This window comes from Daphnia pulicaria, chromosome 1, assembly GCF_021234035.1.
Source record: "Daphnia pulicaria isolate SC F1-1A chromosome 1, SC_F0-13Bv2, whole genome shotgun sequence".
Taxonomy (NCBI): Eukaryota; Metazoa; Arthropoda; class Branchiopoda; order Diplostraca; family Daphniidae; genus Daphnia; species Daphnia pulicaria.
Window position 1 is genome coordinate 40,101,017 of NC_060913.1, and position 27,398 is coordinate 40,128,414.

Genomic DNA, 27,398 nt, shown 5'->3' on the forward strand with positions numbered 1-27,398 from the left:
TTTAAAAAATGACGTAAATATTTCCGTTTATTTTAGACTCACGACAAAAGAGGTTTTTGTTACAAATGTGCTACATTGTGATTGAATTTAAGTGTATAACCACTATTTGCTATGGTACATTAACTTGTATTGCACTGCATCAAGTTCCATGATGCTTCCACATGTATATTGAGTACACTAACACTATTTGTCTTAATTTTTAACAATATAATAAGATAGTAAAAGTGAAATTAAAACCTGTGCCAAAATTCCCACCCCGATGGGTTTGTTCATAGCAGAAGCATTTCCGGAATCAATAGTCAATTGGAGTGGCTCTGTTTGGCTCATAAGCCAATTGTAAGCTCTAGTTCTTCCTTGTTTCTGCATTTCAGCTCCAACCTTCTTACGGATCAGCGTGTAGTATTCATTTATGTAATCGATCTGATGACACACATTAATGATTAAAAATAATCACGATGCACGATCCATCACTCTCTGTCAATTTTTTTATTATACCTGACCATCGTTCAGCATGTCAATTTCAATTAACTTCCTTTCAAAAGGTACTAAAGTTACTGCCTCAAAGCGAAAAAATCGGTCTGGAAACTCTGTCTATCATGTCAACCGTCAAACAATATTAATTAAAAAACTTTTCATTAATAAGGATAATAATTTCAAATTAAATTACCTTAAAAGTTGTATTGACCACACGCAGAATGCTTTCGATACGAATTCCAAAATCTCCTGCCTTATAATAGCCGGGCTCTATTTTCAAAATTTGAAATTCTATTATTATTTTGAACTTGAGAACAACAACAACAAAAAAATTATTCATACCATCAGAAAAGAAGTAATTTTCCTCAAATTTGCTTTCCACTGAGCTGCCAATAGCAACGCGCGTTGGACCTTTTAATATTAAAAATCTATTGATTATCAACCAAATTATTTTGATTCAAATTATGTTACGTACTTTCGTGAATGCTACCGAAATGTCCTATCCCGTGTCCGGTACCGTGGAGGAAATCCAGACCTTGTTCGAAAAGAGGAGCACGGGCTAATACGTCAACACGTCCGTCTTTAGATGTTCTAGGGAACACCAGACGGGCAAGATCCAAGTGGCCCATGAGTACAAGAGTGTAAGCTTTCTTTTGCTCGGCGGTCGGGGTTCCGAAGTGTAGCGTACGGGTCACGTCAGTTGTACCGTCTTCGCAACACAAAAAGTGTGTGAGCTAGATAAAAAGAGTAGTATTTGTAATAGTATTTCAAATTTACCATAATACTGGCCACCCGAATCCAGGAGGAACAAGCTAGTGTTCCCAATGACCTTGTTAGTCTCTGCCGATGGAGAATAGTGAATGATGGCACCGTTGGAACCATATCCAGCTAAATGAAAAATTATTATCACACATTACGGATGGGTATTGCTAATGTGCAGTGATGGGTTACTCGTACCGATGGTAGTAAAACTTGCGCCTTGATTGACTTTCTGTTCAGCCCGATATTTGAGGAGCTCTGCGCTCACTTTAAGCTCATCCCAAGCCACACCTTTCGGCATCTGAGGTTCACAAATGAGGCGATGGTTAACGGTGAATTAATACAGAATCACGATTTATAATTTACCTCTTCAACCATTAACGATATCACATCGCAAAGAGCTACAGCGTCCTTTAGGTGAGCGTTCATCATACCGTCTGCTTCAACTGTGTTCTTCATGGCTTTCATCATCAACACTGGCGAGGTTTTCAATAACCTCTTTCCTTCCGGTATCTACAAAAATCATCTTTTTTAAGTTTGAGAATTCCATAATTATGGTAAAGATGCGTACAGCATTGTAAACGGCGTAACTTGATCCTCCCGTGTAGACAAACTGACTAGGAATGAGGACCATGCTAGCCGATTCCGCCAGTTCAGATAATTTAGCCACGAATTCATTATAAGGTAGTTGACTGTGAAAGAAAGCACATCAGTAAAAGAGAACAATTGAATTTGTCACAAAGTTATCACTTACGTAACACCGGTCAGATGAGTCTGCATTTCAGGACTGTTAATCTTATTTGTATCGGCAAAAAGGACGAGCTTATCCATTGAAACGTACATGTATGCCAACGTAACTGGATGATTTGGCACATCGAAACCTCTGATATTGAGCAACCAGGCAACTTCATCCAGCGCTGTGATAACTAAAGCGTCAGCACCTTGTTTAGGCAGCTCCGCTCTTAGCCTTTCTACTTTGTCCTGCCATGACACACCTAATTTCACCACGCATACATCATTCGTTATTTCTTTGCGGAAATTCCAAAATTAATTCCAAAATTACCCGAATAATTTAAATGAAGAACGAATCCAGGTTTATCGTTGAGTGGCGGTCGACCAGTGGTCCAAATTTCATCGATCAAATTAGTGAGCAATGGTTCAAACGTGATGGGCGCTATAAAACGAGATAATAAGCGGATCAAGTTAAATTTTTACGGGAATAAATAAACCTTTATCAAATGCGTACCCAGTTCTTTCTCGTTGCTTTGCCAAGTGGTTGTGCCGATAAGCGTTGGATCAGCGGCCACCACGTCACTGTCAGCCAAGACCTCTTTAAGCCATCCCGTTATTGATGGTACCTTCAAAGCAATAAAGATATGCACTGTAGTATTATAGCGCAATAAAAGCGCAGACAAATCATGAACAATAAAAACAGGTACAAATGACCACACTAAATACCCCAGCTTCGCCTTGCTTCATTAGGATCCAGTTGCAGTCGAGCTCATTTTCGGCCTGCAAAAAGTAACGGCCGTCAGTCCAAACGGCCGCAGCATCTTTGGTGATAACGGCCGTTCCAGCGCTGCCACTGAGGCCGCAAATAAACTCTCGTCTGTGATCATGGGGTGACACCTCTTCTCCCTACGAGAATCGAATGTTTTTAAGAATTTGTATCGACTGCATAACATTTAATTTGAACTCACCTGGTGGGCATTGTCGCTTGTGACAATGTAGGCCGAGATTTTGTAGGTAGCCATTTGTTCCCGGAGATCGATGAGTCGTTGTCTTATTAATGCAAAAGGATTAAATTTCAATTCATTCCTAATCTTGCAAAACAAGTTGTGAAGTTTGTCCAGACACTTACGTGGTGTTGACACGGTTAGGTGAGGGAATCGCTCCTTGTTTGCAACCCGGACGTTCGTTCACAGTAGGTGAACGTTTTCTTACCAAGTGGGTGCCGATTGAGGGCACACTATCCCAGTCTCCGGCATTTCTCAGTGCTACTGGCCCACTTTCAGTCAAATTCACCAGCACCACGATAAAAATCCCCGCAAATAAAACTGTATTTGAATTTGAAAAAAAAAAAGAAATAATAAGAAACATTTGTTATAATCAAAAGGAATTTGGCACACAGTTAAACATCAAACGTGAAAGTGCAAAATCAAGAGTGTAACAGATACCGAATTTTCCCGAGTCCAGTGTCATTTCTGTAAGTGCAGGTTCTCACAGCGTCACACCTTTCACCGACAGGCGAAGAGTTTCGACTAGAGGTTTGCTCTTTGTACTAGCCAGGTTTTATTGTATCGAACAAGATTTCGATGCGCAGCAGTCTTTCAGTTAGCTTGTTTGCGATGACTTTCAACTGTAAACTGTGCCCTATCTGTGCGGAGAGTGTTTGCTTGCTATATCAGTGCATGGCTAAAGACACCAAACAACACCACACCGGTAGCAAAAGTTGAACTTGTTATCATCAAAACGTTCCTAATCTTTGAATTGACAATAATAACCAGCTCAAGCACTATATAATCCTCACGTGCACTCGATATCAACAGTACAAGTTCCCTTGGTCTGTGGCTGCTCAAAAGTTATAATTTTACGAGATAATTTTATGAATCCGCACGAACTGCATTTTACAACAGTACCGTGTGGCATTCCTTTTCCTTTGGTGAGAGTCCAGTACATTTGAGTTACTTCACATTCCGCTTGAATGTTAAAATATATGCAGGATTGTTCTTCTGCGTGATCTTTCATTTTCAGTGCGCTTGCGCTTGCGCTTCTAATTATAAATTACACGTCAAAAATAGATTATTCAAATGATATTTTCTAGTATTGGAGCGAAATGATTTTCCATTTCTGTATTGCATACGATACTATTAGTAAAGCGTTTACAACAATAATACAATCAATTCGCCATCATAAATGAAACCGCAACGACTTCTAACTCAATTTCGGACCGAATCCAGTCGTGCTGGTTGTATCTTCAGGACCACTGGGAGGGGTTCTGGGCTGGTGTCATCACAGCAGATACCGACATATCTGAATGAACGCAAATATTCACGTTAAATAAGATGCAAGAATCACAAGAATGGACAAATCAAAATTCTAAAAAATGAAAATGCTTACTTGTCATCAATAATGCAAGCGGATTGGGCGTCCACCTCCAACGTGTTATACAAAGTAGAGATACCTCGCACGTAATGGGAGCACTCCCAAATTGACTTGCAAACAACGTGAGCGGAAGGAGTCTTGCACCACTTATCGTTATCGGAAGACTCGGATTGCTACGAGATCGGTATAGAAACGAGAAATTATTTTAAAAATTGATTTGCGAATGTTATGAATTCAAAAGATTTACATTCTCCTTTTGCCATAAAAGTTCTCGGCTGTGGTTGCCGAATGGGACTTTAACATGAGTCTGATTACGGTCAAACTGCTGGATCCATTCTTTAGGAGAAAATGGTACGGATTCACCCTGAGCTACTTCAGTTACAGCTTCCGCAACGATTTGTGTTGTTGTAACAGTTGTTCCGGGCTGGATGGTAGAAGTGGGCAATGGTCCCCGCGTCGTTGTGCGGGGAACTGAAGCAACATTCTTTGTCGACAAAGAATGTGGCATATGTATGGGTATAGCTGATGAACTATGAGGTCCAGCAGAAACACGAACGCCACCATAAGGACTAGCTAAAAAGCTAGAAGGTCGCTTCAAACTGACACCTGTCAAGGACTGAAACTGAACCGCAGCAACATCTGAAAATGTTAAATAACACGGGCTGTTATTTACGAGCGATTAGTCATTGAGCAATAAGGTTTCCAAAAGGAACTACATAATACAGTAGGGCGGATATCGGCAACTGCTATTAGCTATTATTTCACTTCTATTTAACAATTCAGTTTACCGTTAGCGTCCGCAGGACGGAGATCAGCCGCAGTCGCTGTGCTATTGGGTTTCACAACCACAAGTGACGTCAGAGGTGTAACAAAATCATACTGTTGGCATAAAATGAAAATGTATATTTATTTATAATTGGTTAGCAAAATTTTGGTCTTAAAAGTAACGATAAAACTTACCGTAAGGGAGAGATTCAGAGCCTTTTGGTTAATTTCGACGATTCTCTTGGCATCGTCGATAATTTGGCGTTTCCTCAACATGTCTTGGATCGTCATGTACGCCCAAATCTTTTCCAATGAAAAACTCTTTTTCGGCTTCGTAACAACCGTGACATTAGGGGCAGCTGGTACTAAGATGTCGGGACAGCCAAATGTTGTAACCCGTGGGCCACAAATCCTCATGATGGGACTAATATTGGGAAACAAAAAGGAACCACTGACTCCGGTTCCACTGATGGATGCACTCAGGTTGAATTTGGGATCAATCCGTCCAGCCACCACGAATTCAGTGCCTCTAAAGAAGTTTGGCACGTTAGTCTCGGTGACGTCATGTTTAACCGGCCCGTTGTTGTTGTAAACAAAGTTGACATTGCTGAGCAGCGGTGAGGCCACTTCGTCGAAAAATCCTTTCAGCTGGAGGGTGGCGTCGGCAGCTTCGTAGATTTTCCGTGAGAATCCGCGATTTTGACTAGAAATTTTCGTCAGAAATTGGTAATCGGTGCCCGTACCAAAGGCCAAACAGAAAATGCTGACGACATCGTCGCTGTTGCCTTTGCGGACATTTTTCAGAATTTCCGTTGTGTCAGTGACGCTCGCCGTCGGTTCACCGTCAGTCAGGAAGATGATGATGGGCGTGAGACGGACTCGTGATTGAACCGACTGGCTGTTTTTAAGGGCCAACAAAAGGGCATCGTTGATGTTGGTCGAAGAAGTGACTTCCATTGCGGCCACAAATTCTTTGGCTCGTTTGACGGATTGTTCCGTTACGGGATACGCCAAAATGTCGTCATAAGGACCGAATTTCACTTCAGATTCATTATTTTGTGGCACAGCTGTTGCGTCTTCTGGCGGAGAGTTCATATAATAATATGGATCAGGTCCCTTGTAAGGTTTCCTCAAATCCCATTCCTAAATTATGCAAAAATTTAATGAAATGCGCAACGAATTTTTGTTTGTTACGGAACGAACCGTGACAGCCGATGAAAATTCGACAACACTGAAAATATCCTCGTCCTTTCTAAGTTGATCTAAAATGGAATTCATGGCTTGTTTGGTTTGCTCAATTCTTGTTCCGACCATGGAGCCACTCGTGTCCAGCACAAAGATGACGTGTTTGCGAAGCGTCGGCAAATCAGCCGGGACAAAGAAATGGACAAAATATCCGTCCACCACCTAATTTGACATTTAAAAAATGAAATAACTTCAAAAAAATAAAATGTGGACATTTTGTTTAATTACGTGGATTTCTCCTCCTTTTTTTTCAATGGATGATCGATCGACGTCATATTGCACGACAAACTGCCCCTGGAGTCCATCCTTGGAGATTTTAATTTGCTCGGCCTCTGTCGGCTCGTAAACGACACTCACGACGGTGGTTTCGTTTGTGCGGATGATTTTGGCTATCTCGTTCTCAGCTGCAGTAGAATAAACAATTAGCATGTAAGTTTTAAAAAAGGAATAAAGAAATGTAGTGTTAAAGTTAATCTTACTCGAATTGTGATCTTGTTCGACGTCATTTCCGCGCAATTGAGGGACGGCGATTTTGTTGATGGGAAGTGTCTCGAATATGTTGACACGAACGCTCATTTTCGGTACAACTGAGCCCGGAGTGACGTGAATTGCCTATTGAATCCACCAAATTATTGAGCTGTAGGATAAATTTATAAAAAAATTTGTTTTACATGTTCGTAAATTCCTTTGCGTCGAGACAGCAACTCCTCGTACGTCAAATTGAAAAATATTTTCTGCTCAGGTTCAATGTTAACTGACACGGTGAATTGATTGGCATTACGAGCACTGCAACAATTAAGAGATGACATTCATCAATTTCCGATTATTAACAAACTAAAAAATAAATAAAAGATAAAAATTTACTTTGCGGTGACTTGAGCGGCAGACTGTCCCGCATCGACGGCGCTCTGATATTCTTCTTGAGCTTTCTCCTTTTCTTTGACACTGGCTCTGTACTCTTTCCCGTCAATTTCCCTGTAAAAATGTCCAAACATGATTTTACTATAGCTCTCAAACGTTTTTTTTTAAATGCAACTTACATTAAGAAGCCGGAAATGAATGCCGTTTCCGGCAGAACAATATGGAAAGTGGCTTCCTGAGCTTTTCTGGACGGATTGGAAACTTTTGACGTGACTTTGGTCGAAGCGTAACGAAGCCGAATGTCGGACACAATGTCCATAAAATAAATTCGCGGTTGAGTGTTTTGGACATCTTGTACCTGATGGTAATATTGCAAAATTTAATACTATAGTTGCAATTTGGCCAATTAACATTTGCCGTTCTAATTTACCTCTTGTGGATTAGTTTCAGTTGCGCTTTTCACGTCACGTCGTACGACCCATGTCGGTGAAGCACTTGCCAGCATCAGCCATAGCTGCAGCAAGACTAAAACTGCTGCCAATTGAGAAGGAAGTTGCGAAAATTTCGCCATCGCTGTACGTTTGCGAGATGTTGTTCGGCCGGCACCGAACGAATGACTGTCACAGACAACCAAGAAAATTCTCCTCTTATGGTCAACGTGGTTTACGTTTCTGCTAGTGTTTTCTGTTTACCTTTCTTCTCTTTCGTATTTGGAAAACACCGAAGGGAATTTTTTGGTCATGTTGGCTCTCGGTTTTTCCCATGGTAAATCCCAAGTGATTCATGAATTGCTAATTTTGAATTCATATGTGTCGCACATGACATTTGACACAATTCGAGAAATGGGATTAAAAGAAATCTTCCACGCTATTACATTTTCACACAACAAGTTTGACGCAGTTAAAAAGCTGAGGTCTCTAAAAGAACAACTGGCACTACATTTAAATTTTAAAATCTAAAAAGGGCGTATTTTTGTGTCTCTCACGAAAGTAAAACCAACGGGCTTCAAGGACAACACATGTTGTCACGTTGTCAAGTTCACCTTGGGCTGAGAATTAAAGAAAAATAATATATTTTTTAAAATTTGTTGTATTTTTCTTGTATCCATGCGGAAAATAAAAATAAAGCTAATTATTGAATACACATTTTAATTCAAGTTTTTTTTATTTCGCCCAAGGCTGGTACTGCGAAAAAAGTCGTGAGCTGAAAATAATAATTTTAACTTGTTTTTCGCTCCTTCAGGGCTCCTGTTTTAGCGGTGAATAACCCCAGCAATGTGAGGCGGAGAAGACGCCCATGATTGAAAAAGAATGAATTGCGAGTTAAACTTTGCGAATTTCCTAATAATAACCGGTTTATACAGCACTCTGAAAGTGAGTCAATGGAAAAGGCGCAATTCATTATGCATTTACTGGCGGGTGGTGTCTGGAGGCGTTTGAACTGTATTTGCGTGTTCTGGAAAATCCCGCAGTGATTGTGCAATAAAAAAAAACTCAGCAAAAACCCACTGATCAAATCTACATCCTGTTTGTGAGATTTTTAAGGGTCAACAATGAAATCACAAAAGATTATTTATTTTATTATTTAAGCTCGATCAATTCATGTTTAAAAAAAAAAGGCAATGGCGCACTATTATTCAAATTTAGATTCAGTCGTCCTTTTATTATTTCTCACGATATCGTGCATCTTTTCTTCTCTTTAATCTGAGATCGATGTTTGACTGCTGCTTTGGCGGCTTCTTCAAAAGCCTGTCGGAGGTTTTGACCCGAAAGAGCCGAACATTCCACAAATGCGTTTGCGTTCATCTGTCTGCTCATGGCCCTTCCCTCTGCTGTGCTAACCTGAAAATTTTAATTTGACCATTGGAATTTATGAAATGGATCAATTTGATTTTCAATCCAAAGTTGTACCCACACAGCTGTTGGTTTCGGTTAAATCTCTAAGGTCGATCTTTGTGGCTATAAAAACGAGTACATTCGAGAAAATGTACATCAATCGCTAAATACAATTAAACACGCAATAGTAAACTTACCAACGATGATTCTGGGAGTGTCAGGTGGTAGAAAATGAGAAGCCAAAAGAATAAATTCTCTTAACTTCATAAAAGATGCTCGATCATCCACCGCGTAGCAAGCAACCAAAGCAGTAGTCTATTATTGATTTTTATTGATTTAATTAATATACTTTTGAATTTAATGGTAATAAATAACGGGGGAAAAATATTTCAGGAACTAACGTTGAGGCATTGAAGAGGGAAAAGGCGTTCAGACGTGAAATATTGATCGGGCGAGTTCAGGAACGTGTCACGCAGCCTGAAAAGGTACGAAATTCCATCCACCTGGATGTCTTGGACTGTGTCTTCCGTAATGGTAATCCTTCGTATGTATACAAAAAACGTGTAAATGTAAAGGCAAGTCAAAGAATGGCATCAATATGCAGCCTACCGTTGTTGATCATCACTCAGTTGGCTGGAATCGAATCGTCCTGAATTGTAGGATCGGAGAAGCGATGTTTTGCCAACGTGACGAACACCAATAAAAGTCAACTGTAAATCTGTTGCTCTTCTATTCCCTTCCATTTTGTTTTCTTAAGTAGAGAGAAACCCAGTCCGATATTGTACAAGTGAGTGTACAGTAGATAACGATCGCCATGGTAACGCGTCTGGCGGCAAGTAGATAATAAACACGCGCGAACACACGCAACAGTCATATAAGAAATTTAAAGATTGAAACGTTAATGGAATTTGAAATGACGAAAGATGCCCGCCGGCCTGTGAACTAGTCGTGTACGATCAAAAGTTCACTTTTATCTATTGAATGAAAACAGACACTGCGCTAGCTGAAATGATATGCCAGCCATCGCAATAACTTGGTTTCTTCACGAGCTATCTTGAAAATAAATATGGAATGTAATTGAACTGCGTTGTATTTGCTGCGAAATAAATTAAATACAGGAAGCTGAAGTAAACCAAATTAATTACGCACATCCAGGTTTTATTCCTATTCACACCTGCGATGAGCTTATTATTGACGTTAACATTTAACGACATGGTGAAGAGCTCTTTTATATAAACGAGCGCCATATTTCAACGAGTGAATTACATACTGCATATAGCAAGCCAAAAATTGAACAACAATAATCAAGCACTTAAGCATAATGGCATCAAAACGACCAAATAGAAAAAATAATCACGATTTTACAGGTATAACGCACCACCATCACTTTGGGAAACGTTTTCGGTCACTTGCTCTGAGGCAGTTGTATTTTCGATAGAGGGTATCTTGGTTGAGTCACAGCAAACACCGAGGTACCTAAATGATTTACAAAGATTGCGGCGTTAATTATTTCATGACGTGGTGTGGCTTGAAACTTATCAAAGGGATCAAAAGCATATATTCAAAATGCTTACTTGTTTTCAATAATGCAAGTAGTACTGCCGTTCATGATGGATCCCCTCAACAGACGATTGGCTCCATCAACAATTTTGGAACACTTCCAAATTGACTTGCAAATTGCGTCATGGGGTCGATGCGTTGAACAAGACTCGTACTCGATATCCGGCTACACGATCGTCAGAAATAATAAGCGTAACAAAGAGTGAAAAGGTGAATCATTTGTCTTAGTTTGAAAATGAATTACCAATTCGTAAGTCCATAGGAGATTGAAAGTTTCATTGCCGGATGCGATATTAACGTGGGTCGCATTATGGTCAAACTGTTTGATCCAATTTTCAGGAACAAACGGTTCAGGTGCCAGCGTCTCACTTTCCACTGTCCCATATTCGCTTTCTGGAGAATTCTCAGTCGCCAATTCAAAACTCTCGAAAATAGTTTCCACAACTGAAATTTGGGCGAAATTTGGGGGGGGGATCCCTCCAACTATAAACGGGGGCGCCGGCGCTGCTGATAAAGCGTAAACTGGTGATGGTCCACGAAGATCTGATAATTTAATAATAAGATATCAAATTATTAATCATAAAATCATAAATGGACATCTTCAATATACCATCAAATGTTTGAGCGTCCGCAGGACGGAGATCAGCCGCAGTCGCTGTGCTATTGGGTTTCACAACCACCAGTGACGTCAGAGGTGTAACAAAATCATACTGTTGGCATAAAATGAAAATGTATATTTATTTATAATTGGTTAGCAAAATTTTGGTCTTAAAAGTAAAGTTAAAACCTACCGCAAGGGAGAGATTCAGGGCCTTTTGGTTAATTTCGACGATTCTCTTGGCATCGTCGATAATTTGGCGTTTCCTCAACATGTCTTGGATCGTCATGTACGCCCAAATCTTTTCCAATGAAAAACTCTTTTTCGGCTTCGTAACAACAGTGACATTAGGGGCAGCTGGTACTAAGATGTCGGGACAGCCAAATGTTGTAACCCGTGGGGCACAAATCCTAATGATGGGACTTATATTGGGAAACAAAAAGGAACCACTGACTCCGGTTCCACTGATGGATGCACTCAGGTTGAATTTGGGATCAATCCGTCCAGCCACCACGAATTCGGTGCCTCTAAAGAAGTTTGGCACGGTGGTCTCGGTGACGTCATGTTTAACCGGCCCGTTGTTGTTGTAAACAAAGTTGACATTGCTGAGCAGCGGTGAGGCCACTTCGTCGAAAAATCCTTTCAGCTGGAGGGTGGCGTCGGCAGCTTCGTAGATTTTCCGTGAGAATCCGCGATTTTGACTAGAAATTTTCGTCAGAAATTGGTAATCGGTGCCCGTACCAAAGGCCAAACAGAAAATGCTGACGACATCGTCGCTGTTGCCTTTGCGGACATTTTTCAGAATTTCCGTTGTGTCAGTGACGCTCGCCGTCGGTTCACCGTCAGTCAGGAAGATGATGATGGGCGTGAGACGGACTCGTGATTGAACCGACTGGCTGTTTTTAAGGGCCAACAAAAGGGCATCGTTGATGTTGGTCGAAGAAGTGACTTCCATTGCGGCCACAAATTCTTTGGCTCGTTTGACGGATTGTTCCGTTACGGGATACGCCAAAATGTCGTCATAAGGACCGAATTTCACTTCAGATTCATTATTTTGTGGCACAGCTGTTGCGTCTTCTGGCGGAGAGTTCATATAATAATATGGATCAGGTCCCTTGTAAGGTTTCCTCAAATCCCATTCCTAAATTATGCAAAAATTTAATGAAATGCGCAACGAATTTTTGTTTGTTACGGAACGAACCGTGACAGCCGATGAAAATTCGACAACACTGAAAATATCCTCGTCCTTTCTAAGTTGATCTAAAATGGAATTCATGGCTTGTTTGGTTTGCTCAATTCTTGTTCCGACCATGGAGCCACTCGTGTCCAGCACAAAGATGACGTGTTTGCGAAGCGTCGGCAAATCAGCCGGGACAAAGAAATGGACAAAATATCCGTCCACCACCTAATTTGACATTTAAAAAATGAAATAACTTCAAAAAAATAAAATGTGGACATTTTGTTTAATTACGTGGATTTCTCCTCCTTTTTTTTCAATGGATGATCGATCGACGTCATATTGCACGACAAACTGCCCCTGGAGTCCATCCTTGGAGATTTTAATTTGCTCGGCCTCTGTCGGCTCGTAAACGACACTCACGACGGTGGTTTCGTTTGTGCGGATGATTTTGGCTATCTCGTTCTCAGCTGCAGTAGATTAACAATTAGCATGTAGAAGTTTTAAAAAATGAATAAAGAAATGTAGTGTTAAAGTCAATCTTACTCGAATTGTGATCTTGTTCAACGTCATTTCCGCGCAATTGAGGGACGGCGATTTTGTTGATGGGAAGTGTCTCGAATATGTTGACACGAACGCTCATTTTTGGTACAACTGAGCCGGGAGTGACGTGAATTGCCTATTCAATCCAACAAATTATTATTGAGCTGTAAAATCAATTTATTAAAAATTTTGTTTTACATGTTCGTAAATTCCTTTGCGTCGAGACAGCAACTCCTCGTACGTCAAATTGAAAAATATTTTCTGCTCAGGTTCAATGTTAACTGACACGGTGAATTGATTGGCATTACGAGCACTGCAACAATTAAGAGATGACATTCATCAATTTCCGATTATTAACAAACTAAAAAATAAATAAAAGATAAAAATTTACTTTGCGGTGACTTGAGCGGCAGACTGTCCCGCATCGACGGCGCTCTGATATTCTTCTTGAGCTTTCTCCTTTTCTTTGACACTGGCTCTGTACTCTTTCCCGTCAATTTCCCTGTAAAAATGTCCAAACATGATTTTACTACAACTCTCAATGGTTTGAAAAAGGCAACTTACATCAAGAAGCCGGAAATGAATGCCGTTTCTGGCAGAACAACGTGGAAAGTGGCTTCCTGAGCTTTTCTGGACGGATTGGAAACTTTTGACGTGACTTTTGTCGAAGCGTAACGAAGCCGAATGTCGGACACAATGTCCATAAAATAAATTCGCGGTTGAGTGTTTTGGACATCTTGTACCTGATGGTAATATTGCAAAATTTAATACTATAGTTGCAATTTGGCCAATTAATATTTGCCGTTCTAATTTACCTCTTGTGGATCAGTTTCAGTTGCGCTTTTCACGTCACGTCGTACGACCCATGTCGGTGAAGCACTTGCCAGCATCAGCCATAGCTGCAGCAAGACTAAAACTGTTGCCAATTGAGAAGGAAGTTGCGAAACTTTCGCCATCGCTGTATGTTTGCGAGATGTTGTTCGGTCGGCACCGAAAGAATATCTGTCTTGCCACCAATGAACTTCATGCGTATTTATACTCTAATGTCTAAGCCACTTTGTTATTCGTGAACATTCCCCCAAGGGTGAAAATGTCCAAGACCGGCCAGACGCCTATAGCATAGAAGAATGTGGTTTTGGTTTTCCCCATTGGAAAAAGCTCGTCGGTCCATAAATTGTTCGCTGGGCTAGCAACATTCGAGTGAAGGTAAAAGATATCTTGAATTATTATTCAAATGACAGATATAGATCAGTTTGAGAGCACAAAGTTATCCATAGAAGGAAGCAAATAAAATAAAAAATTCAAATCAATGTAATAAAACGCGTGTTTCTCATTTTCTCACGAGAATAAAGAACTCTCAAGGTCAAGACGTGCAATCGCTAGTCCCCAAATTCACCTTGACTGTGAATAATACAGAAAATAATAAAACTTACCGCAAATATTTGTATTTCCTTTTTTTCCGAACTGAATTTATTACCCCGCAAAGTTGATTGTGAGACTTATGTGTAGTTGAGTGTGGGTCTTATTTTTTTATGAAAGAGGACAAATGGTAGTCCAAACGTGCAAGACGTTCATGCGAGACGAAATCTTGCTAAAATTTTATTTGTGAAGTATTACCAGCATTTTTCAAAACGTCAAGGTTGCCCTTTAGATATAGCATGCGCATTCCCTTATAAAGGCAAGATCCTACTACGTACTAATAAATAGGACTTAGATGTTTTCCTAATATTCTGACATGTATGCCTTATTCTGGAAACCTCACAGTCTGAATATGAAATAAAAAGGGAAAACTGGATTTCGTTCCAATCGAGTCTTGGGATCCTGCAGAGTGCTGGGTCAATTTTTCGAGGCCAAAGCTGTTTATCAAAGTTCAAAATATCGAGTTCTTACTGAACATAAACTGTTGATTTCGTGCGAAAAGCAAACACACTGATGAGTGATGCATCTAGTCAACGGCGCATATTTTTCAAATATTGTTTTTGATATGTTTGCTTATTTCAAACCTAGCATTTTGCTGCATATATTATCTGAAGAAATATCGTGAGTTCATTCTACTGTTTTCCATATGTTTGAGCATGAGCCTTTACAAATAACGCGTTTGGATGGAAAAGCAAATATTCGCACTATGAAAAATAACTCATAATTAAAACCTAACTGGGAATCAAAACTTTAAAAAGGTTTGTGCCGTAACCAGGATTCGAACCTGGGTTACTACGGTATTGTTATACGTTGTGATCCACAACGTAGGGTCCTAACCACTAGACGATTACGGCTGAAAAATTGGTTAGCAAAACTTTTAGAGTAGCAAGAATATTTTTTGGGATTCGACATTTTAAAAGTATTTCATTTTTTGTGCATTTAATATTTCCTGGTAATAAAAATGCAATTCTGATGTGTTCGCTTTTTGCATTAGTTTCTGTAATTTGTAAGTGTAGCTACAGTGCTATAAACTGCTATGTGTGCTTTTAAAAACATTATCTATTGCACTACGGGATCCAGGTAACCGTCAGAAAGTTCACTCGTCATTTTTAGTACTGTGAGGTCGGTAATAACTGCCTATAAACCCAATTATAATTGGCAAATGAATATAGCAATAACCTGCAAATCGTGACATATGCTGTCCTTCATGCATCGGGTGCAACTAGCCATTTCTGGATTACTTACTAATAAAAACACGCAGTTTTGGCCAGTTGCAGAGACATTTTCTTTAAAGAAAAATGTAGTTTTTCATTTCTTAAATTATTTTACATGAAAATAACGCAAACTAACTGCACTAAATAGAAATTACGAGAAAAAGAGTTCTGCCGTAACCAGGATTCGAACCTGGGTTACTACGGTTTTGTTATACGCTGTGATCCACAACGTAGGGTCCTAACCACTAGACGATTACGGCTGAAATGAAAATGACAGAAGAAACTACAAATAATGCAAAAGGCTACAGGCGTCAAAAGCACTTTCTATTTTATTGTTACTTAAACAGAGCGGAATTCGGGAGCAAAATTTGTTGAACTAAACAAAGACTACTTAAAAAAAAGTGAAAATTTCTAATAAAATATTTAGAAGTGACCTTGGTCGAATAATGTGACAGTCGCCTGCCAAGTGCCAACCGAATTTTACAGTGCTTATTAGAGTTGAGTCCCCGTAACAAGTGAATGCAACTAAAAGTCGAGAGATATAAAGGTTGAGAACTTAACTTGTCGATGATCTGAATTTTTCACCCAACAATTATTCATTAAATCAGAAAAACTGCACTGCTGCAACCAAATGCTGCATGAGCAATAAAAGTACTGTACTTTTTTTCTTACCCCATCTCCCTCCCTCGCGCCGTCATAAAATACTAAAACGCTCGTTTTTAGACACCCTCCTCCCCCCCCCCAAAAAAAAAGAAAAAAAAAACACCATGAAAAACTAGGCTACAAAACAACTATGACATAACTCCTCCTCTTAACTTATGACGCCATATACGGACATCCGGTGATAGCCGACAACAGCGTTTGGACAAATCTAATATCTCATAGATTCAGCAGCAATATAAAATCTGGATGACATCACAGTCACAGACGATCAACATCTTTGGCAAAAATATACGGTAAGGTGTCCATTAACGTTGTTGACAAGAAATCTGGGTCGATCAAGATTTGTTAGTAAAAGACCGAACGTTTATTCAGGTAAAATGAATAAATTATGCCTACCACACCCCAGTCGTATGTAAACTAATAAAGTAAAAGTAATTTAAATAACCGTACCGAAGATAGGGCATTTCGAAGTTTTCAATTTCATTTTGTTATTGTTACCATGCGCCAGTGGAAAAAGTAATATAATGACGCATAATGAGAACGTTAATTGATGAATTACGAAAAAATTGCGCTTTTTGCATCAATATCCCGCTATTGGTTGGAAGAAAAGTTAGAACCACTGGGTAAAATATTTTAAAACGCATTATATTTTTTAAAACATTACTTTGTATAGCGTACAACGATGGCCGCCGATAAGAATTCTACTTTTCCGAACCAGATGTTATTAGGACATCGACACCATTACATTTCGCTCCGCCATGAAGAACCTCCAGGGAATTGAATGGCTCAGTCAAAACTCGTACAGTTGGTGAAGGAAGGTTATCGTGAAAGTTGAACGCCTTGCTGTGCATAACGTTAAGCCTTTTAGCCGTCAGCTATCACTCCTAAAGAAGTATAGTTACCAACTCGGCTTTCCTCTGACATAACGTGCTGTGACCTTGCTCAGTTTCAAGCTCTTTTTAGAAATCCTCCCGCGTTTCAGCACATTCATCTTGCGAAAAATTACTGCATCATCTCCACAATGGCGGATATCTTTGGCACAGCGGCGGTTGGCTTTTTAGTCACGATTATTTATTACTGTTGGCGTCAAAATCGGAAAACTTATCGCTTACCTCCTGGTCCCAAGCAAAATCTCATCTTTGGCAATTTGATGGAATTAATTCACTCGACGTTTATTCAAGGCGAGCCGGCTTTTGTCAAGTTCTCTCAGTGGGCTTTTCAGGCAATACAAGTTATTTCTTTATAAAAATATTGATTGTGCGAAGTGAACAATTGAACATAACTCTTAGACTATTTGCTGACCAAACAATGACGTTTCGTTTTCAGACGGGACCGATTTGCTATTTGCGGTTTTTCAGACAACGAGTCGTCGTGATTTCAGACGCAAGGGTTGCTCAACGTTTGTGTGTCCATCAGGCGGACAAATTCACCGAACGGCCGCCGGGACTATTCTTAGCACGAGTATTAAAAAACAAAGGTAAATTATACTGTGCTCTAGGCTATAGTAAAAAAATTGTTATATCTTTATTATACTTGACGTATTTCGATTTACCAGGAATTGTGTTCAATGATGGGCCGTCGTGGAAGGAACATCGAACATTTCTGACTCACGAATTTCGCAAGTATGGATTTGGAAAACAATCAATGGAGCAGAGAATTCAATATGTGGTTGATGAATATCTTCATCAAATTGGTGTAAGTCTTCATACATTTATGCTGAAAGATTAATTAAATTTCTACGGGTTCATTTAGAAAACGAACGGTGAAAATCACGATCCGCATCCGAACATTGCGACGGCAGTGTACAACATCATTTGGACCATCATCAGCGGCGATAAATTTAAATGGGGCGATCCATTTTTGCAAAAAGTCATTAAAAACCTTGAAACAAATTTGCAGGCTGTCGAGCTCACCGGACCCCATAACTACGTCATCATACTCACGTAAATTCTAATTTGAATATAATTTAATAGTGTATAACAAATCAAACATAAAAAAAAAATTCTGATGCAGCCTGTGGCATTTAATATGGCACAACTGTGTGCGCTTGTGGCTCATCGTCTCGACGAGAATGGTATACTTTAAACAACTCATCGGCAAGTTCAGGAAGTACAGAGAGGAAACTTCAAGCTCGGAAGTGGAAGAATCCATGATGTACGACTACCTGGTTAAAATGCAAGAATTAAAAAGCAGTGGAACGTCGACTCACTTTACCGGTGAGACAACAACATCCACTTAAGTCACGTTTGGTTATCGGCAACATTTTTCAGGGTTGTGAATTCTCGTATATACAGAGACGCAACTCCTTTGGTTGGTCTCCGATTTGTTTATCGCCGGCGGAGAGACGACCATCACAACCATTCGCTGGATACTCCTGTGTTTGGCCAAGTATCCTCAAGGCCAGGAACGTGTTCGACAGGAAATTATCAACGCCTTCGGTCGGGACTCGACGCCAACGTAATTCGCTTTCCTTGAATTACCCTGAAATGTTTTTGTTTTTTGAATGTTTTAACTTTATTATTTATTTCTGGATAGGTATGCTCAGCGAACACAGTTACCTTACACTGAGGCTTTTATTAATGAGGTCCTTCGTTTGGGTGGCGTCGCTCCGGGAATGTGGCGCAATACCAGTCAAGATGCAACATACGAAGTTGTTATTCGACAATTCCTTTTATAAATCAACTATCGAGACTTAAGTTAATTTTAATTTCAGAATTACGATATTCCAAAAGACACGTGGGTTTTACTCCATTTTTGGGCCATGAGTAATAACAAGGATCAATGGGACGAAGTAAAAGAATTCCAGCCGGAAAGATTTCTAAATGACGAAGGAATGTTCTGTAAAAATGAAAATCTTTTAGCATTCTCCACAGGTATTATTGAACTGGTTACAACAATTTCTAACTTTCTATTTACCTACTTTGGCATCCGCTGTTTACTTGTTTAGGCAGGAGAGAATGTCCTGGGCAAGGGCTGGCACAGATGGAACTATTCCTTTTTACTGTTGGAATCCTGCAAAAGTTTAAAGTAGCACTGCCAGCCGGTGAGGATGTCGACATCAGAAGTGGACATTTTGGAGTAACCTACACGCCGCCACTTCATCATCTAGAATTCATTCCTGTGTAGGATTTCATTTTCGTTGATAAAAGTCATTCGATTTTATAATCGATAAAATGGAGAAGAACTATCCATTTTTATCCTAGCCTCTTTCTTTTTTATCCAAATTCAAATTTCTGAGTTTATATGGTAGAATTACTTATCTTTTTTTAGTTTTGTATAGAAATGTCCTTGACATTTGATTTTGGGGGCGGAAAGAAAAGCTGGGTAAAAGGGATGAGTGCTCAAAATTTACTATCCTATACCAGTATACCTGACCAGTACCTCAAATCGTTTGAAACGTTTTACCTGAAAATTCTTTAGACAAAAATGGAAAATAGGAAAATTTTCTCTTGGTTATACTCAGTTCCGCCAATTTTGTGGAAGTGGTTATGGGAGAATAGCAATATACAGGAACCCTAAATCAATTAAATCTTAATTCGGTACCGATTGTTTGAAACAATAACATCACTAACCTCGCAAATAGCCTCCCCTCTCCCCAATTGTGTGCCCTTATTGAGAAAATAAAATTTCATTTGACAAGGAAATGTTTGGAAAATATCACTGGAAGTGATTATAGTTGTTTATTCAAGATCTCTTTCTACAAAAACCGGTTATTCTGGAATCCAATTTTGAAAAAAAAATTCGCGCAAATTGTTTTGATGACAGACCCCCCACCACCCCAATCCAAATCGTGATTATGACTAATAAGGTTTACGCCCAACTCTGGTACGATTTTTAGCACAAATCCAGAATCCGTACGATTGGTACGATGCCCTTGGGGCGTACGTCCAAAGTGTTTGACCGTGAGCTTGGCAAATCTTCTCCGCTTCAGATCGGTCGGTTTCCTGTATAATCAAAGTTAATTCGTCACCAATCGTATTTTGTAAGGCTGTAATAAAACGGGAATTTTTATTCCTACCCCGGTGGAATCGTTGCACTGCAACCACCCGGAGGTTTTGCCAGCCTCGCACAAGACGCTGGAAATTTGGGCTATCGCTGCCTTATTAATTTCTTCATATTCAATCACATTGTCCTCAGTGATGACGTCGTTTGGTGCGGCAAGGAAGCGTTTGTGACCCAGCAAATTCTTCTCAAACTTTGATATAATTGAATACCAAATAACTTTCGTTAATAAAACTGCGCTTTTGCATCTATTAGCATTCTATAATTTAATTTATGAAAATAGGAAAGAGATTTAGTTACCTGGCGGAAAATGTGTAGAGACCTGTCGGCTGGCTCCACAGAAGGCCGTTCAAAGTATTCGTGGATGGGTGACGTGTCGGCATTGAATACCAGAAACAAACAGAGAATCAACGCGATAAGTGAGCGCATCTTTGAAAAATTTGAAACACAAAACAACAGAATAAACGAAAAATCCCTGGTTACTGGGAAAATAGGGATCAGAAAATTTGTCTTGAATGGAAGACGTTCGCCCGTCAAATGAGAATTCTAATGTGAGGGCCTTCGGTTTGAAAGTGTTCGTATTAAAACAAGAATTAAGTACCCTGGTCCTTGGGTATACGTCAATCTTTTGACCCGACTCGTATAGTTTCTCTTAACAGCTTTGATTTGCTTTCGTTACAAAGTCCATGTCGTGCATGTTTAAAATCACGTAGTACAACAGTTTATCGGATGTACTGCACGAATGCGCTTCGTTTCTAATATATACACAAATATAAAAGATGAAAAACATGGAAACCAATACTCGATGCTGGTGAGGCCCTAGAGCAAGTTATTTAATACAGGCTTATCGCCGCTTTTCAACGCGACATAACTTTTAGAGATACTTCCATCACTTTGATCGATTTGGACGCCAACTAGCAAGCGCCGAGCATGCGCTGTGAGTCGTCGAACAATTTCTAGCATTTGGCGACGTAACTTTTCTTTTGACTCGACATTTGACTTGATGTGCGGGAGATATTCCAAGATAAAGCGTACATCTTATCTAAGAACTTATCCACAATGTTAGAGTTGCGCATTTTTACTTCATACTGTTACACTGAAGCACTGAACTAACTCAAGAGATAAAAGCAAAATGAAACCACATCATAGCAGCCACGGATACAGAACAAAACCTGTGACAAGCCGAAAGTTTATCTTATTTCACGCAGTGGTTTGGCTTGGAGCTGCGTGTAAAGTTGTTGTATAGACTTGGAACAAATCATTTTTCACCTCATTTTAAAAATTCGGATCTATTTGAATTAAATCTTGTTCATATCTTAATTGTGGAATGAAGGATGCTCTTGCAAGAACAAGTGTATTATCGACTTACTCGATCAATAAAAAAATGGTATTAATTTTATTTCTTTGTATTTCTTCAGTCGTGGCCTTTCTTTTTTACTTTCATGAAACAAATGTTGCATCACAATCTGAAATTGTCAGTCAGACATCAACCGGTGAAATAGTATCTCAAACTGAAACTTGGAAACGAATTTCGGTGATCAACGGCACCAAAAACATTCTACTGTGGAAAAACGCATGGGGCTTCAGATTTGAGTTGGGCAGAGCGGCGTTTCTCAACTCTGGTTGCCGAGTTTCCAACTGTCTCATCACGTACAACAACACGCTCATGACTCACGATAAATTCGATGCTTTTGTCATTCATTCGCCAACGCAGCACACACCCTGGATCCTGAAGGATCGCCGACCAGATCAAATGTTCGTCATGTTCACCACCGAGCCACCACCTCACATGCCGAAACTTGACAAATTTGAAAATTTTTTCAACTGGACCATGACCTACCGATCCGGTTCTACCTTCCAGTTGAAGTACGGAGAAATTGTGCCTTTGGAGACGGCTCCGACCACGGAACAAGAAGCAGAAGCAATGCGCCTCAGTTTAGCCCAATCCGGATTGAATCCAGCTAAAGGAAAGACGAAATTGGCCATTTGGTTGGTATCCAACTGTAACGCCAGAAGCAACAGACAAGGATACGTCAAAATTTTGAAAAACTACATGGATGTGGACATTATCAGTAAAAAAGGCAAATGCGGAGGCCAGGATGTGTGTCCCCGAGAAAAGAACTCTGGCGTTTGCTACGACATGATTGAGAAAACGTACAAGTTTTACTTTTCATTCGAGAACTCGATCTGCGAGGAGTACGTCACGGAAAAGTTCTTTGAAATGATGGGCAGGAACATTGTGCCCGTCGTGCTGGGCGGGGCCGATTACAGCGCCATCGCTCCTCCGCATTCGTACATCAGTGCTTTAGATTATACTCCCAAACAGCTGGCCAAATATTTGAAGGAACTCGACAGCAATGACACTTTGTACGCAGAGTATTTCTGGTGGAAGCCACACTACCGCATCCGCAACCTCTACGATACCAATCGGAAGGCATTCTGTGATCTGTGCGAAGCCCTTCACACGAGCCCAATTCAATCATCTATAGCGAAAGGTTTGAACCAGTGGTACCACAAAGACGCCAAATGTCGTCACAACCCGAAATTTGATGAAACTTGAGTCTGTTTTAATTGTATTGACTCTTTAATACAAGTAACAAACTCTTTTTGACTCGGAAAATGGTTTTTATTGAGAATAATAACGAATCGTTTATTTAATTTGAAAATGAAAAATTACTCGTCGCAAACCAGACAAGTATTATTCCTGTCATCGAAACAACAGGGGCAATACATACACAAGCAAACGGGAAAATTATTGCATTTCTGGAAATTGGAATTCTCCGCCAATCCGCAAACAAAGCAATAGCGACGAAATAACCCTAATTTGCGCACTACACTTAAGCAGCTTTGCTTGACTGTCTTACGAGAACCCGGGTCCGCTGCTGCAGGTACAGCAGGCGGGACAGTAGCGATTCTTATGATTTTGACGGAATTGGCCTTGCGGAAGGGAAACTGGAACTTCAACGTCATTTTGGCTCTCTCTCTCTTCCTCAACAGCTTATTGTACAAATACTGAATACGCTCACTGTTCCTTTCCGGATAGAAATAGGCGACAATGGCGTGGCGGAATCGGAGGCAGTACGCTTGAGACAGAACGGCTAATCCTAAAATAATGTAAACGACGATCAGGATAATCACGCTTTTCTCCGACACCTTACTAGGGACGACCAAACACTGTTTGGCATCAAAGGAAAACGGGATATTGAGTTCGAAGTTGATGGAATCCACCCGGAAAGTGGCCGTTTCGTTCCAACTGCTGCTGTCGCTCTGGTTGACATTTCGAATGATGATCTCCATGAAAGTGTAAAGGGTCCAGTCGGCCACATACAAGATAACGGTAACGACACACTGGAACAGATAGAGGACTAGGGAAATGAGCAAAGATTTCCGTTCCAACTGGGACATTGACAGAGAAACCGAGTCGATAATTTTGACTTTTTCACGGGGACGCAGAGGGAAAAGTTGAGTGCTACCGCGTTCGCTGCAATGCTGATCGTATCGCTTCAACAACCTGGTGGCGTACACGTTGTCGTACGATAAAATGTGCAGGAACCGGAAGTAATACATCCAACAGCAGATTAACAAGAAGAGCAAGCTGAGCATGGTGGCCACTTTCAAAAGGACATCGAAATTCAAATATTTCCGGAAGTGGTTTTCGACTTCTTCTTTGACGCTCTTCAGTTTCAAGTTGAGCTTGTGTTTGCCATCTTGGATGGTTTTGTTGGTGGATGTCATCTGCTCCCGGATTTGTTTGTAACCCACGCCTTCCTTAAACGCCTCTTTAATCTTTATTTGGAAAAAAGCATTAAATTAAGCAATTAATAGTAATTGAATGTATTAATTGAATATGTTTACTTCTTCCTTGACTTGAACATTCCATCCGCATGGAAGATGAAATGTCTTACACAAAATATTGACTGCTGTCTGGCCTACAGCTCCAACTGCTTCACTGCCTTCTCTCACTTGATTGAGAATATGCGTCGTGAAATTTTGGGTGAAATTGTGTAACGATACTACGATGGCTTCTTTAATGTCTTGCGTCTGGTTCACAGTCATGTTGCTAAAGCAAGCCAACGAGTGTGAACTTTGTTTGAGATTGTACGTCAAGTTGCCTACTGGTCCCGACATTAATTGGGTTACCAATATGGCAATGAGAATGGTTTTGCCCTGCTTAGTACCCAGCGAAGGGATCACCAGCGATAAAATACAGCGACTGGCGTAACAGAAAATCAACACCAACGAAACGACTATGGTCACGACGAGGCCCACGCCGCTCGTAATTTTGATAGGGAAGCCGATGGAGAAATGGAGAATGGTCATGATGAGGAGCCCGTAGAAAATGCCAACCAGCAAAATTAAAAGAAGCTTGACGTTGCGGAATTTATTTTGGTCGCTGTACAGGAAACGAGCAAGGCAGGCACTTTTCCCTTTGCCTTTGTCTGACCAGTCAAACTCGTCGAAAGTGTCGGAATTTCGGTCGGCTGTGGATGGATGGACGAGATCCTGCCAATCGCACACCAGGCCGCGAAGCGATGGCCACTTGGACATCTCCAAAGGCACGACGGATAGAGCCGGGCTACTCGGTGGCACATCCATCGTTTCCGGAATCACAACGAGGGAGGATAGATTGTTCGGCGGTTTCTCCATAATCGGAATAATTCAAAACTATTCTTTTCGGAGTTCAGAGTTCTACTGCTCAACGTAATTCTAGCGAAAACGTTTATAAGACATTTCCCTACGTAAATATTGTCGTTGACGGATATTGCTTAAGGAAATTTTTTTTATTTGTTATAATTGACACCAATCCTTATTTTCTGATTAAAAATCTACGCAGTTGGAGTTTATGAAAAAGAAGATAAGCGTCAGGTCATAATAGACTTGGTGCGTGCTGCCTTTATGGAAATGGATTTACTTCCCTGTTCGCGGTTAAACCAACATTTCCGTCAGAGCTGCATCCGTTTTGGCTCTCTAACCTAATTTGCAGCATTTCTTCATTTATTTTTTAAATTTGTTTTAGATTTTTAACAATTATTATTTCAAAAGAATCATATTTCATAATACTGGAAGCTGCACCACGAAGGTTCTTTTTATTTTTGTCAATTATTTGTTAATTTTTCTTGCTTCGCATTTTCTATTTCAAAAGATTCAGAATTTACGCCTGGCAACGCTGTTTGTTGTGAAGTCTTTTTGCTTTTTCTTCTCCTCTTTTCTACGTCGAAGAAAAAGAGAGACTCCTTTTCTCTTTCCGACTCCCACTTTCACGTGTCTGAAAGCTATTTCCCTTTTCTTTTACTTGATTGACTTTCCAGGGTGTTGAATTTTTTTTTACTGTTTGTTAGTTCCATTTTCACGGAACTTTTGTTTTATTGTTAATAATGGAAATTGTTGCTGACAAATCAGAACGAGTTAACTGTCCTTTTGATCCTGTTCACGTCATCGAGAGACGTAGACTTCAGGCACATATAATCAAATGCAAACGTGTAAGTAATCTCTAGTTGCAAATTTAAATACTTGATTCTTTACTCTTTTCTCTTCTTTTATTCAGAATCTTCCTGCAAATCATGACTTTGTTCAGTGTCAATTTTGGACGTTGCATTACGTGAGGAAGGGTGAACTTGAATCTCACTATGCAACATGTGAGCATGCTTTAATGAAACTTGCAACAAAGAGAGTGGCTGCTGGTAATGAAAAATTTAATAATTAATTAATAATTTAACTAAATAAAAATTTAATAAAAAATTTAAATAATGTTTTAAAATAGAGCTGAGCTAAGTCATTTTTTTCATTCCCTGTAGCTGAACCATCTAGATTCAGGGAACCTAAATTGATTTACAATGACACTAGTGCATCCCATTCATCGTTTACTGATGAGTCATGGGATATTCCATCTGATCAACCCACATTCAAGCCAGAAATGTTAAGAGCCCAAGCTGCACACATGACGTAAAAATAGCTTTAATGATGTTTACAAGCCTCAAATTTAAGAATTAACTTTTTTTCTTAGCATTCCTCACGGTTTAACGAAATCGAAGCGCCGTGAATGTAGAGAACAGGAGCGCAAACGATTGCGAGAGATGGAGTAAGAATTTTTTTACCACAATTTGGGTCAAGTAATTCAATTACCTATTTTACCTAGGCAAACTGAAAAACTTGTGAAACTTGAAAAAAGTTGGCCTTCTGAAGCTTCATCAAGCAATCCAGAACACACTGCTTATCAAAGGAAACCTGCAGGTACTTTCTACATTTTATTTGCAAAGATTTGCAAAAAACTGTAATTGATTGATTATCTTTCTAGAAACACCATCGAATCGGCCTGCAAATTTGTCATTTATATCGTCTACTGGATCAACGAGCTATACTGAAAGTTCACCTGGATCATCCACACCATCCAGTGAAACTTATAACGGCCCTGCCCATTTTAGACCTATTCATTATAGCATGCCCCCTCCACACGGAATACCTCCTCCTCATGGAATACCGCCTCCTCATTCTCAGATGCCCGGCAGAGGAAGGGGATATTTGCGTAAGATTTCAATTTCAATTTAATTTTCAGGGCGCCAATATTAATGACCTGTTCAATTATGCAGTTTCCGAGTCGGCTTGGAGTGATGACGCCAGGCCATCCTATCACCCGTATGTTAAAGATTGTTGAGTATGTACACTAAAGTATGATATACTAACGTTATACTTGTATCTTATTTATTCTAGGTACCCATATAATGGCATACCCTACCGTTATTCCCCCAACGATTTTCCCGGCTTGTGAATTTATTAGGCTTTTTATGAAGCGGTACTATTGTACCAAGTTTTAGGGGCATTTCATGTCTTTTTGACATACTGTATTACTTCTTTTAACACTTTTTACTCTTTACTAACTTCCACCTAATTCTAGCATAGTGACTATTTGACTTCATTTTAATTGACTTTGAAGTTTTCATTAGATTCATCATTTGACCACTTTCTATGTAATTGGTATTATTCGCACGGTAAAGCTCATATTTCAGAGTAAAGTTTCAAAGCGGGCTTTTTGCTCGCACTGGAGTTGGTTGGTATGGTGTCACAGTTCATTCCCCTTTGTACAATTATGGTCAGTACATTTCCATCTTCACTTAAACTTGATATTTCAAAACTGATATGGTTCTTGTATCCAAAAACTACAATTGATTCTGTTGCAACTG

General features: G+C 39.9%; 8 protein-coding genes and 1 long non-coding RNA gene across 14 annotated transcripts in view; 2 read left to right on the forward strand and 7 right to left on the reverse strand.

Moving 5' to 3' along the window:
• Positions 1-105: 105 nt before the first annotated feature.
• Positions 106-3,755, reverse strand: LOC124320277 (xaa-Pro aminopeptidase 1-like). The gene is made up of 16 exons (XM_046783083.1): positions 3,411-3,755; positions 3,095-3,290; positions 2,934-3,015; positions 2,692-2,871; positions 2,480-2,591; positions 2,297-2,407; positions 1,988-2,228; positions 1,805-1,925; positions 1,600-1,746; positions 1,432-1,534; positions 1,252-1,362; positions 950-1,183; positions 817-885; positions 668-744; positions 496-591; positions 106-420 (listed from the first exon to the last, which is right to left on the reverse strand). The coding sequence occupies exons 1-16, from the start codon at positions 3,433-3,435 to the stop codon at positions 193-195; spliced, it is 2,133 nt and encodes a 710-aa protein (XP_046639039.1). The 5' UTR covers positions 3,436-3,755; the 3' UTR covers positions 106-192.
• A 315-nt stretch (positions 3,756-4,070) lies between these two features.
• On the reverse strand, positions 4,071-7,851 carry LOC124320252 (inter-alpha-trypsin inhibitor heavy chain H4-like). Of its 2 annotated transcripts, XM_046783042.1 has the most exons (13): positions 7,640-7,851; positions 7,389-7,567; positions 7,213-7,323; positions 7,020-7,134; positions 6,828-6,960; positions 6,577-6,752; positions 6,307-6,510; positions 5,299-6,246; positions 5,127-5,217; positions 4,870-4,977; positions 4,586-4,803; positions 4,354-4,511; positions 4,071-4,266 (listed from the first exon to the last, which is right to left on the reverse strand). In XM_046783042.1, the coding sequence occupies exons 1-13, from the start codon at positions 7,778-7,780 to the stop codon at positions 4,173-4,175; spliced, it is 2,676 nt and encodes an 891-aa protein (XP_046638998.1). In that variant the 5' UTR covers positions 7,781-7,851; the 3' UTR covers positions 4,071-4,172. The 2 variants fall into 2 exon arrangements, with proteins under 2 accessions (XP_046638998.1, XP_046638997.1); XM_046783041.1 differs by having other exon boundaries at positions 4,586-4,977.
• Positions 7,852-8,326: 475 nt separating this feature from the next.
• Positions 8,327-9,932, reverse strand: LOC124320427 (ras-like GTP-binding protein RhoL). Of its 2 annotated transcripts, none has more exons than XM_046783312.1 (5): positions 9,654-9,931; positions 9,446-9,584; positions 9,242-9,359; positions 9,120-9,167; positions 8,327-9,050 (listed from the first exon to the last, which is right to left on the reverse strand). In XM_046783312.1, exons 1-5 carry the CDS (start codon positions 9,785-9,787, stop codon positions 9,046-9,048), a joined length of 444 nt encoding a protein of 147 aa, XP_046639268.1. In that variant the 5' UTR covers positions 9,788-9,931; the 3' UTR covers positions 8,327-9,045. The 2 variants fall into 2 exon arrangements, with proteins under 2 accessions (XP_046639268.1, XP_046639267.1); XM_046783311.1 differs by having other exon boundaries at positions 8,329-9,050; positions 9,124-9,167; positions 9,654-9,932.
• A 184-nt stretch (positions 9,933-10,116) lies between these two features.
• Positions 10,117-13,900, reverse strand: LOC124320255 (inter-alpha-trypsin inhibitor heavy chain H4-like). The gene is made up of 12 exons (XM_046783047.1): positions 13,738-13,900; positions 13,487-13,665; positions 13,314-13,424; positions 13,121-13,235; positions 12,926-13,058; positions 12,674-12,849; positions 12,404-12,607; positions 11,396-12,343; positions 11,215-11,314; positions 10,849-11,147; positions 10,619-10,770; positions 10,117-10,520 (listed from the first exon to the last, which is right to left on the reverse strand). Exons 1-12 carry the CDS (start codon positions 13,876-13,878, stop codon positions 10,406-10,408), a joined length of 2,673 nt encoding a protein of 890 aa, XP_046639003.1. The 5' UTR covers positions 13,879-13,900; the 3' UTR covers positions 10,117-10,405.
• Positions 13,901-16,918: 3,018 nt separating this feature from the next.
• Positions 16,919-18,909, reverse strand: LOC124320497. Of its 3 annotated transcripts, none has more exons than XR_006913936.1 (5): positions 18,777-18,909; positions 17,771-18,699; positions 17,331-17,664; positions 17,121-17,271; positions 16,919-17,061 (listed from the first exon to the last, which is right to left on the reverse strand). It is a non-coding gene; the product is annotated as an uncharacterized LOC124320497 (long non-coding RNA). The 3 variants fall into 3 exon arrangements; XR_006913934.1 differs by having other exon boundaries at positions 17,752-18,699; XR_006913935.1 differs by having other exon boundaries at positions 17,331-17,669; positions 17,752-18,699.
• The window catches only part of LOC124320327 (cytochrome P450 2J2-like), a 115,783-nt gene continuing 105,444 nt past the window's right edge, over positions 17,060-27,398 (forward strand). The window contains exons 1-9 of one of the 2 annotated variants that reach the window (XM_046783166.1): positions 17,060-17,440; positions 17,545-17,695; positions 17,774-17,913; positions 17,971-18,161; positions 18,232-18,434; positions 18,513-18,675; positions 18,754-18,868; positions 18,932-19,091; positions 19,166-19,868. In XM_046783166.1, the coding sequence (XP_046639122.1) occupies positions 17,240-17,440; positions 17,545-17,695; positions 17,774-17,913; positions 17,971-18,161; positions 18,232-18,434; positions 18,513-18,675; positions 18,754-18,868; positions 18,932-19,091; positions 19,166-19,344 (1,503 nt within the window). In that variant the 5' untranslated portion in view covers positions 17,060-17,239 and the 3' untranslated portion in view covers positions 19,345-19,868. Of the gene's footprint in view, positions 17,441-17,514; positions 17,696-17,773; positions 17,914-17,970; positions 18,162-18,231; positions 18,435-18,512; positions 18,676-18,753; positions 18,869-18,931; positions 19,092-19,165; positions 19,869-27,398 lie in introns of those variants that run through there. The other variant, XM_046783167.1, reaches the window with a different exon arrangement.
• LOC124320450 lies at positions 19,863-20,948 on the reverse strand. The gene is made up of 3 exons (XM_046783335.1): positions 20,521-20,948; positions 20,237-20,413; positions 19,863-20,162 (listed from the first exon to the last, which is right to left on the reverse strand). The coding sequence occupies exons 1-3, from the start codon at positions 20,647-20,649 to the stop codon at positions 20,019-20,021; spliced, it is 450 nt and encodes a 149-aa protein (XP_046639291.1). The 5' UTR covers positions 20,650-20,948; the 3' UTR covers positions 19,863-20,018.
• Positions 22,836-24,914, reverse strand: LOC124320294 (osteoclast stimulatory transmembrane protein-like). Its single transcript, XM_046783101.1, has 2 exons — positions 24,076-24,914; positions 22,836-24,006 (listed from the first exon to the last, which is right to left on the reverse strand). The coding sequence occupies exons 1-2, from the start codon at positions 24,865-24,867 to the stop codon at positions 22,894-22,896; spliced, it is 1,905 nt and encodes a 634-aa protein (XP_046639057.1). The 5' UTR covers positions 24,868-24,914; the 3' UTR covers positions 22,836-22,893.
• On the forward strand, positions 25,410-27,334 carry LOC124320400 (protein D7-like). Its single transcript, XM_046783279.1, has 8 exons — positions 25,410-25,700; positions 25,766-25,901; positions 26,016-26,163; positions 26,225-26,299; positions 26,357-26,451; positions 26,516-26,743; positions 26,808-26,853; positions 26,929-27,334. Exons 1-8 carry the CDS (start codon positions 25,596-25,598, stop codon positions 26,984-26,986), a joined length of 891 nt encoding a protein of 296 aa, XP_046639235.1. The 5' UTR covers positions 25,410-25,595; the 3' UTR covers positions 26,987-27,334.

Excerpts from the sequence above, each read along its gene's own strand:
- LOC124320427 (XM_046783311.1), bottom strand. The coding sequence starts at position 9,787 with ATGGAAGGGAATAGAAGAGCAACAGATTTACAGTTGACTTTTATTGGT. Across the intron at positions 9,585-9,653 it reads CTGAGTGATGATCAACAACG|GATTACCATTACGGAAGACA; the intron begins GTAGGCTGCATA and ends ATACATACGAAG. Across the intron at positions 9,051-9,123 it reads TAACCGAAACCAACAGCTGT|GTTAGCACAGCAGAGGGAAG; the intron begins GTGGGTACAACT and ends TAAAATTTTCAG.
- LOC124320294 (XM_046783101.1), bottom strand. The coding sequence starts at position 24,867 with ATGGAGAAACCGCCGAACAATCTATCCTCCCTCGTTGTGATTCCGGAA. Across the intron at positions 24,007-24,075 it reads ATGTTCAAGTCAAGGAAGAA|ATTAAAGAGGCGTTTAAGGA; the intron begins GTAAACATATTC and ends TTCCAAATAAAG.
- LOC124320277 (XM_046783083.1), bottom strand. The coding sequence starts at position 3,435 with ATGACACTGGACTCGGGAAAATTCG. Across the intron at positions 3,291-3,410 it reads ACTGGACTCGGGAAAATTCG|TTTTATTTGCGGGGATTTTT; the intron begins GTATCTGTTACA and ends ATTCAAATACAG. Across the intron at positions 2,872-2,933 it reads CAAGCGACAATGCCCACCAG|GGAGAAGAGGTGTCACCCCA; the intron begins GTGAGTTCAAAT and ends CGATTCTCGTAG.
- LOC124320400 (XM_046783279.1), top strand. The coding sequence starts at position 25,596 with ATGGAAATTGTTGCTGACAAATCAGAACGAGTTAACTGTCCTTTTGAT. Across the intron at positions 26,300-26,356 it reads AAACGATTGCGAGAGATGGA|GCAAACTGAAAAACTTGTGA; the intron begins GTAAGAATTTTT and ends TATTTTACCTAG. Across the intron at positions 26,452-26,515 it reads TTATCAAAGGAAACCTGCAG|AAACACCATCGAATCGGCCT; the intron begins GTACTTTCTACA and ends TTATCTTTCTAG.
- LOC124320255 (XM_046783047.1), bottom strand. The coding sequence starts at position 13,878 with ATGGCGAAAGTTTCGCAACTTCCTTCTCAATTGGCAACAGTTTTAGTC. Across the intron at positions 13,059-13,120 it reads GCAAAGGAATTTACGAACAT|GCAATTCACGTCACTCCCGG; the intron begins GTAAAACAAAAT and ends TGGATTGAATAG. Across the intron at positions 10,521-10,618 it reads ACTTGCATTATTGAAAACAA|GTACCTCGGTGTTTGCTGTG; the intron begins GTAAGCATTTTG and ends TAAATCATTTAG.
- LOC124320252 (XM_046783041.1), bottom strand. The coding sequence starts at position 7,780 with ATGGCGAAATTTTCGCAACTTCCTTCTCAATTGGCAGCAGTTTTAGTC. Across the intron at positions 6,753-6,827 it reads CGAACAAGATCACAATTCGA|CTGAGAACGAGATAGCCAAA; the intron begins GTAAGATTAACT and ends ATTCTACTGCAG. Across the intron at positions 4,267-4,353 it reads GCTTGCATTATTGATGACAA|ATATGTCGGTATCTGCTGTG; the intron begins GTAAGCATTTTC and ends GCGTTCATTCAG.
- LOC124320450 (XM_046783335.1), bottom strand. The coding sequence starts at position 20,649 with ATGCGCTCACTTATCGCGTTGATTCTCTGTTTGTTTCTGGTATTCAAT. Across the intron at positions 20,414-20,520 it reads CTCTACACATTTTCCGCCAG|TTTGAGAAGAATTTGCTGGG; the intron begins GTAACTAAATCT and ends ATTATATCAAAG. Across the intron at positions 20,163-20,236 it reads AGTGCAACGATTCCACCGGG|GAAACCGACCGATCTGAAGC; the intron begins GTAGGAATAAAA and ends TTGATTATACAG.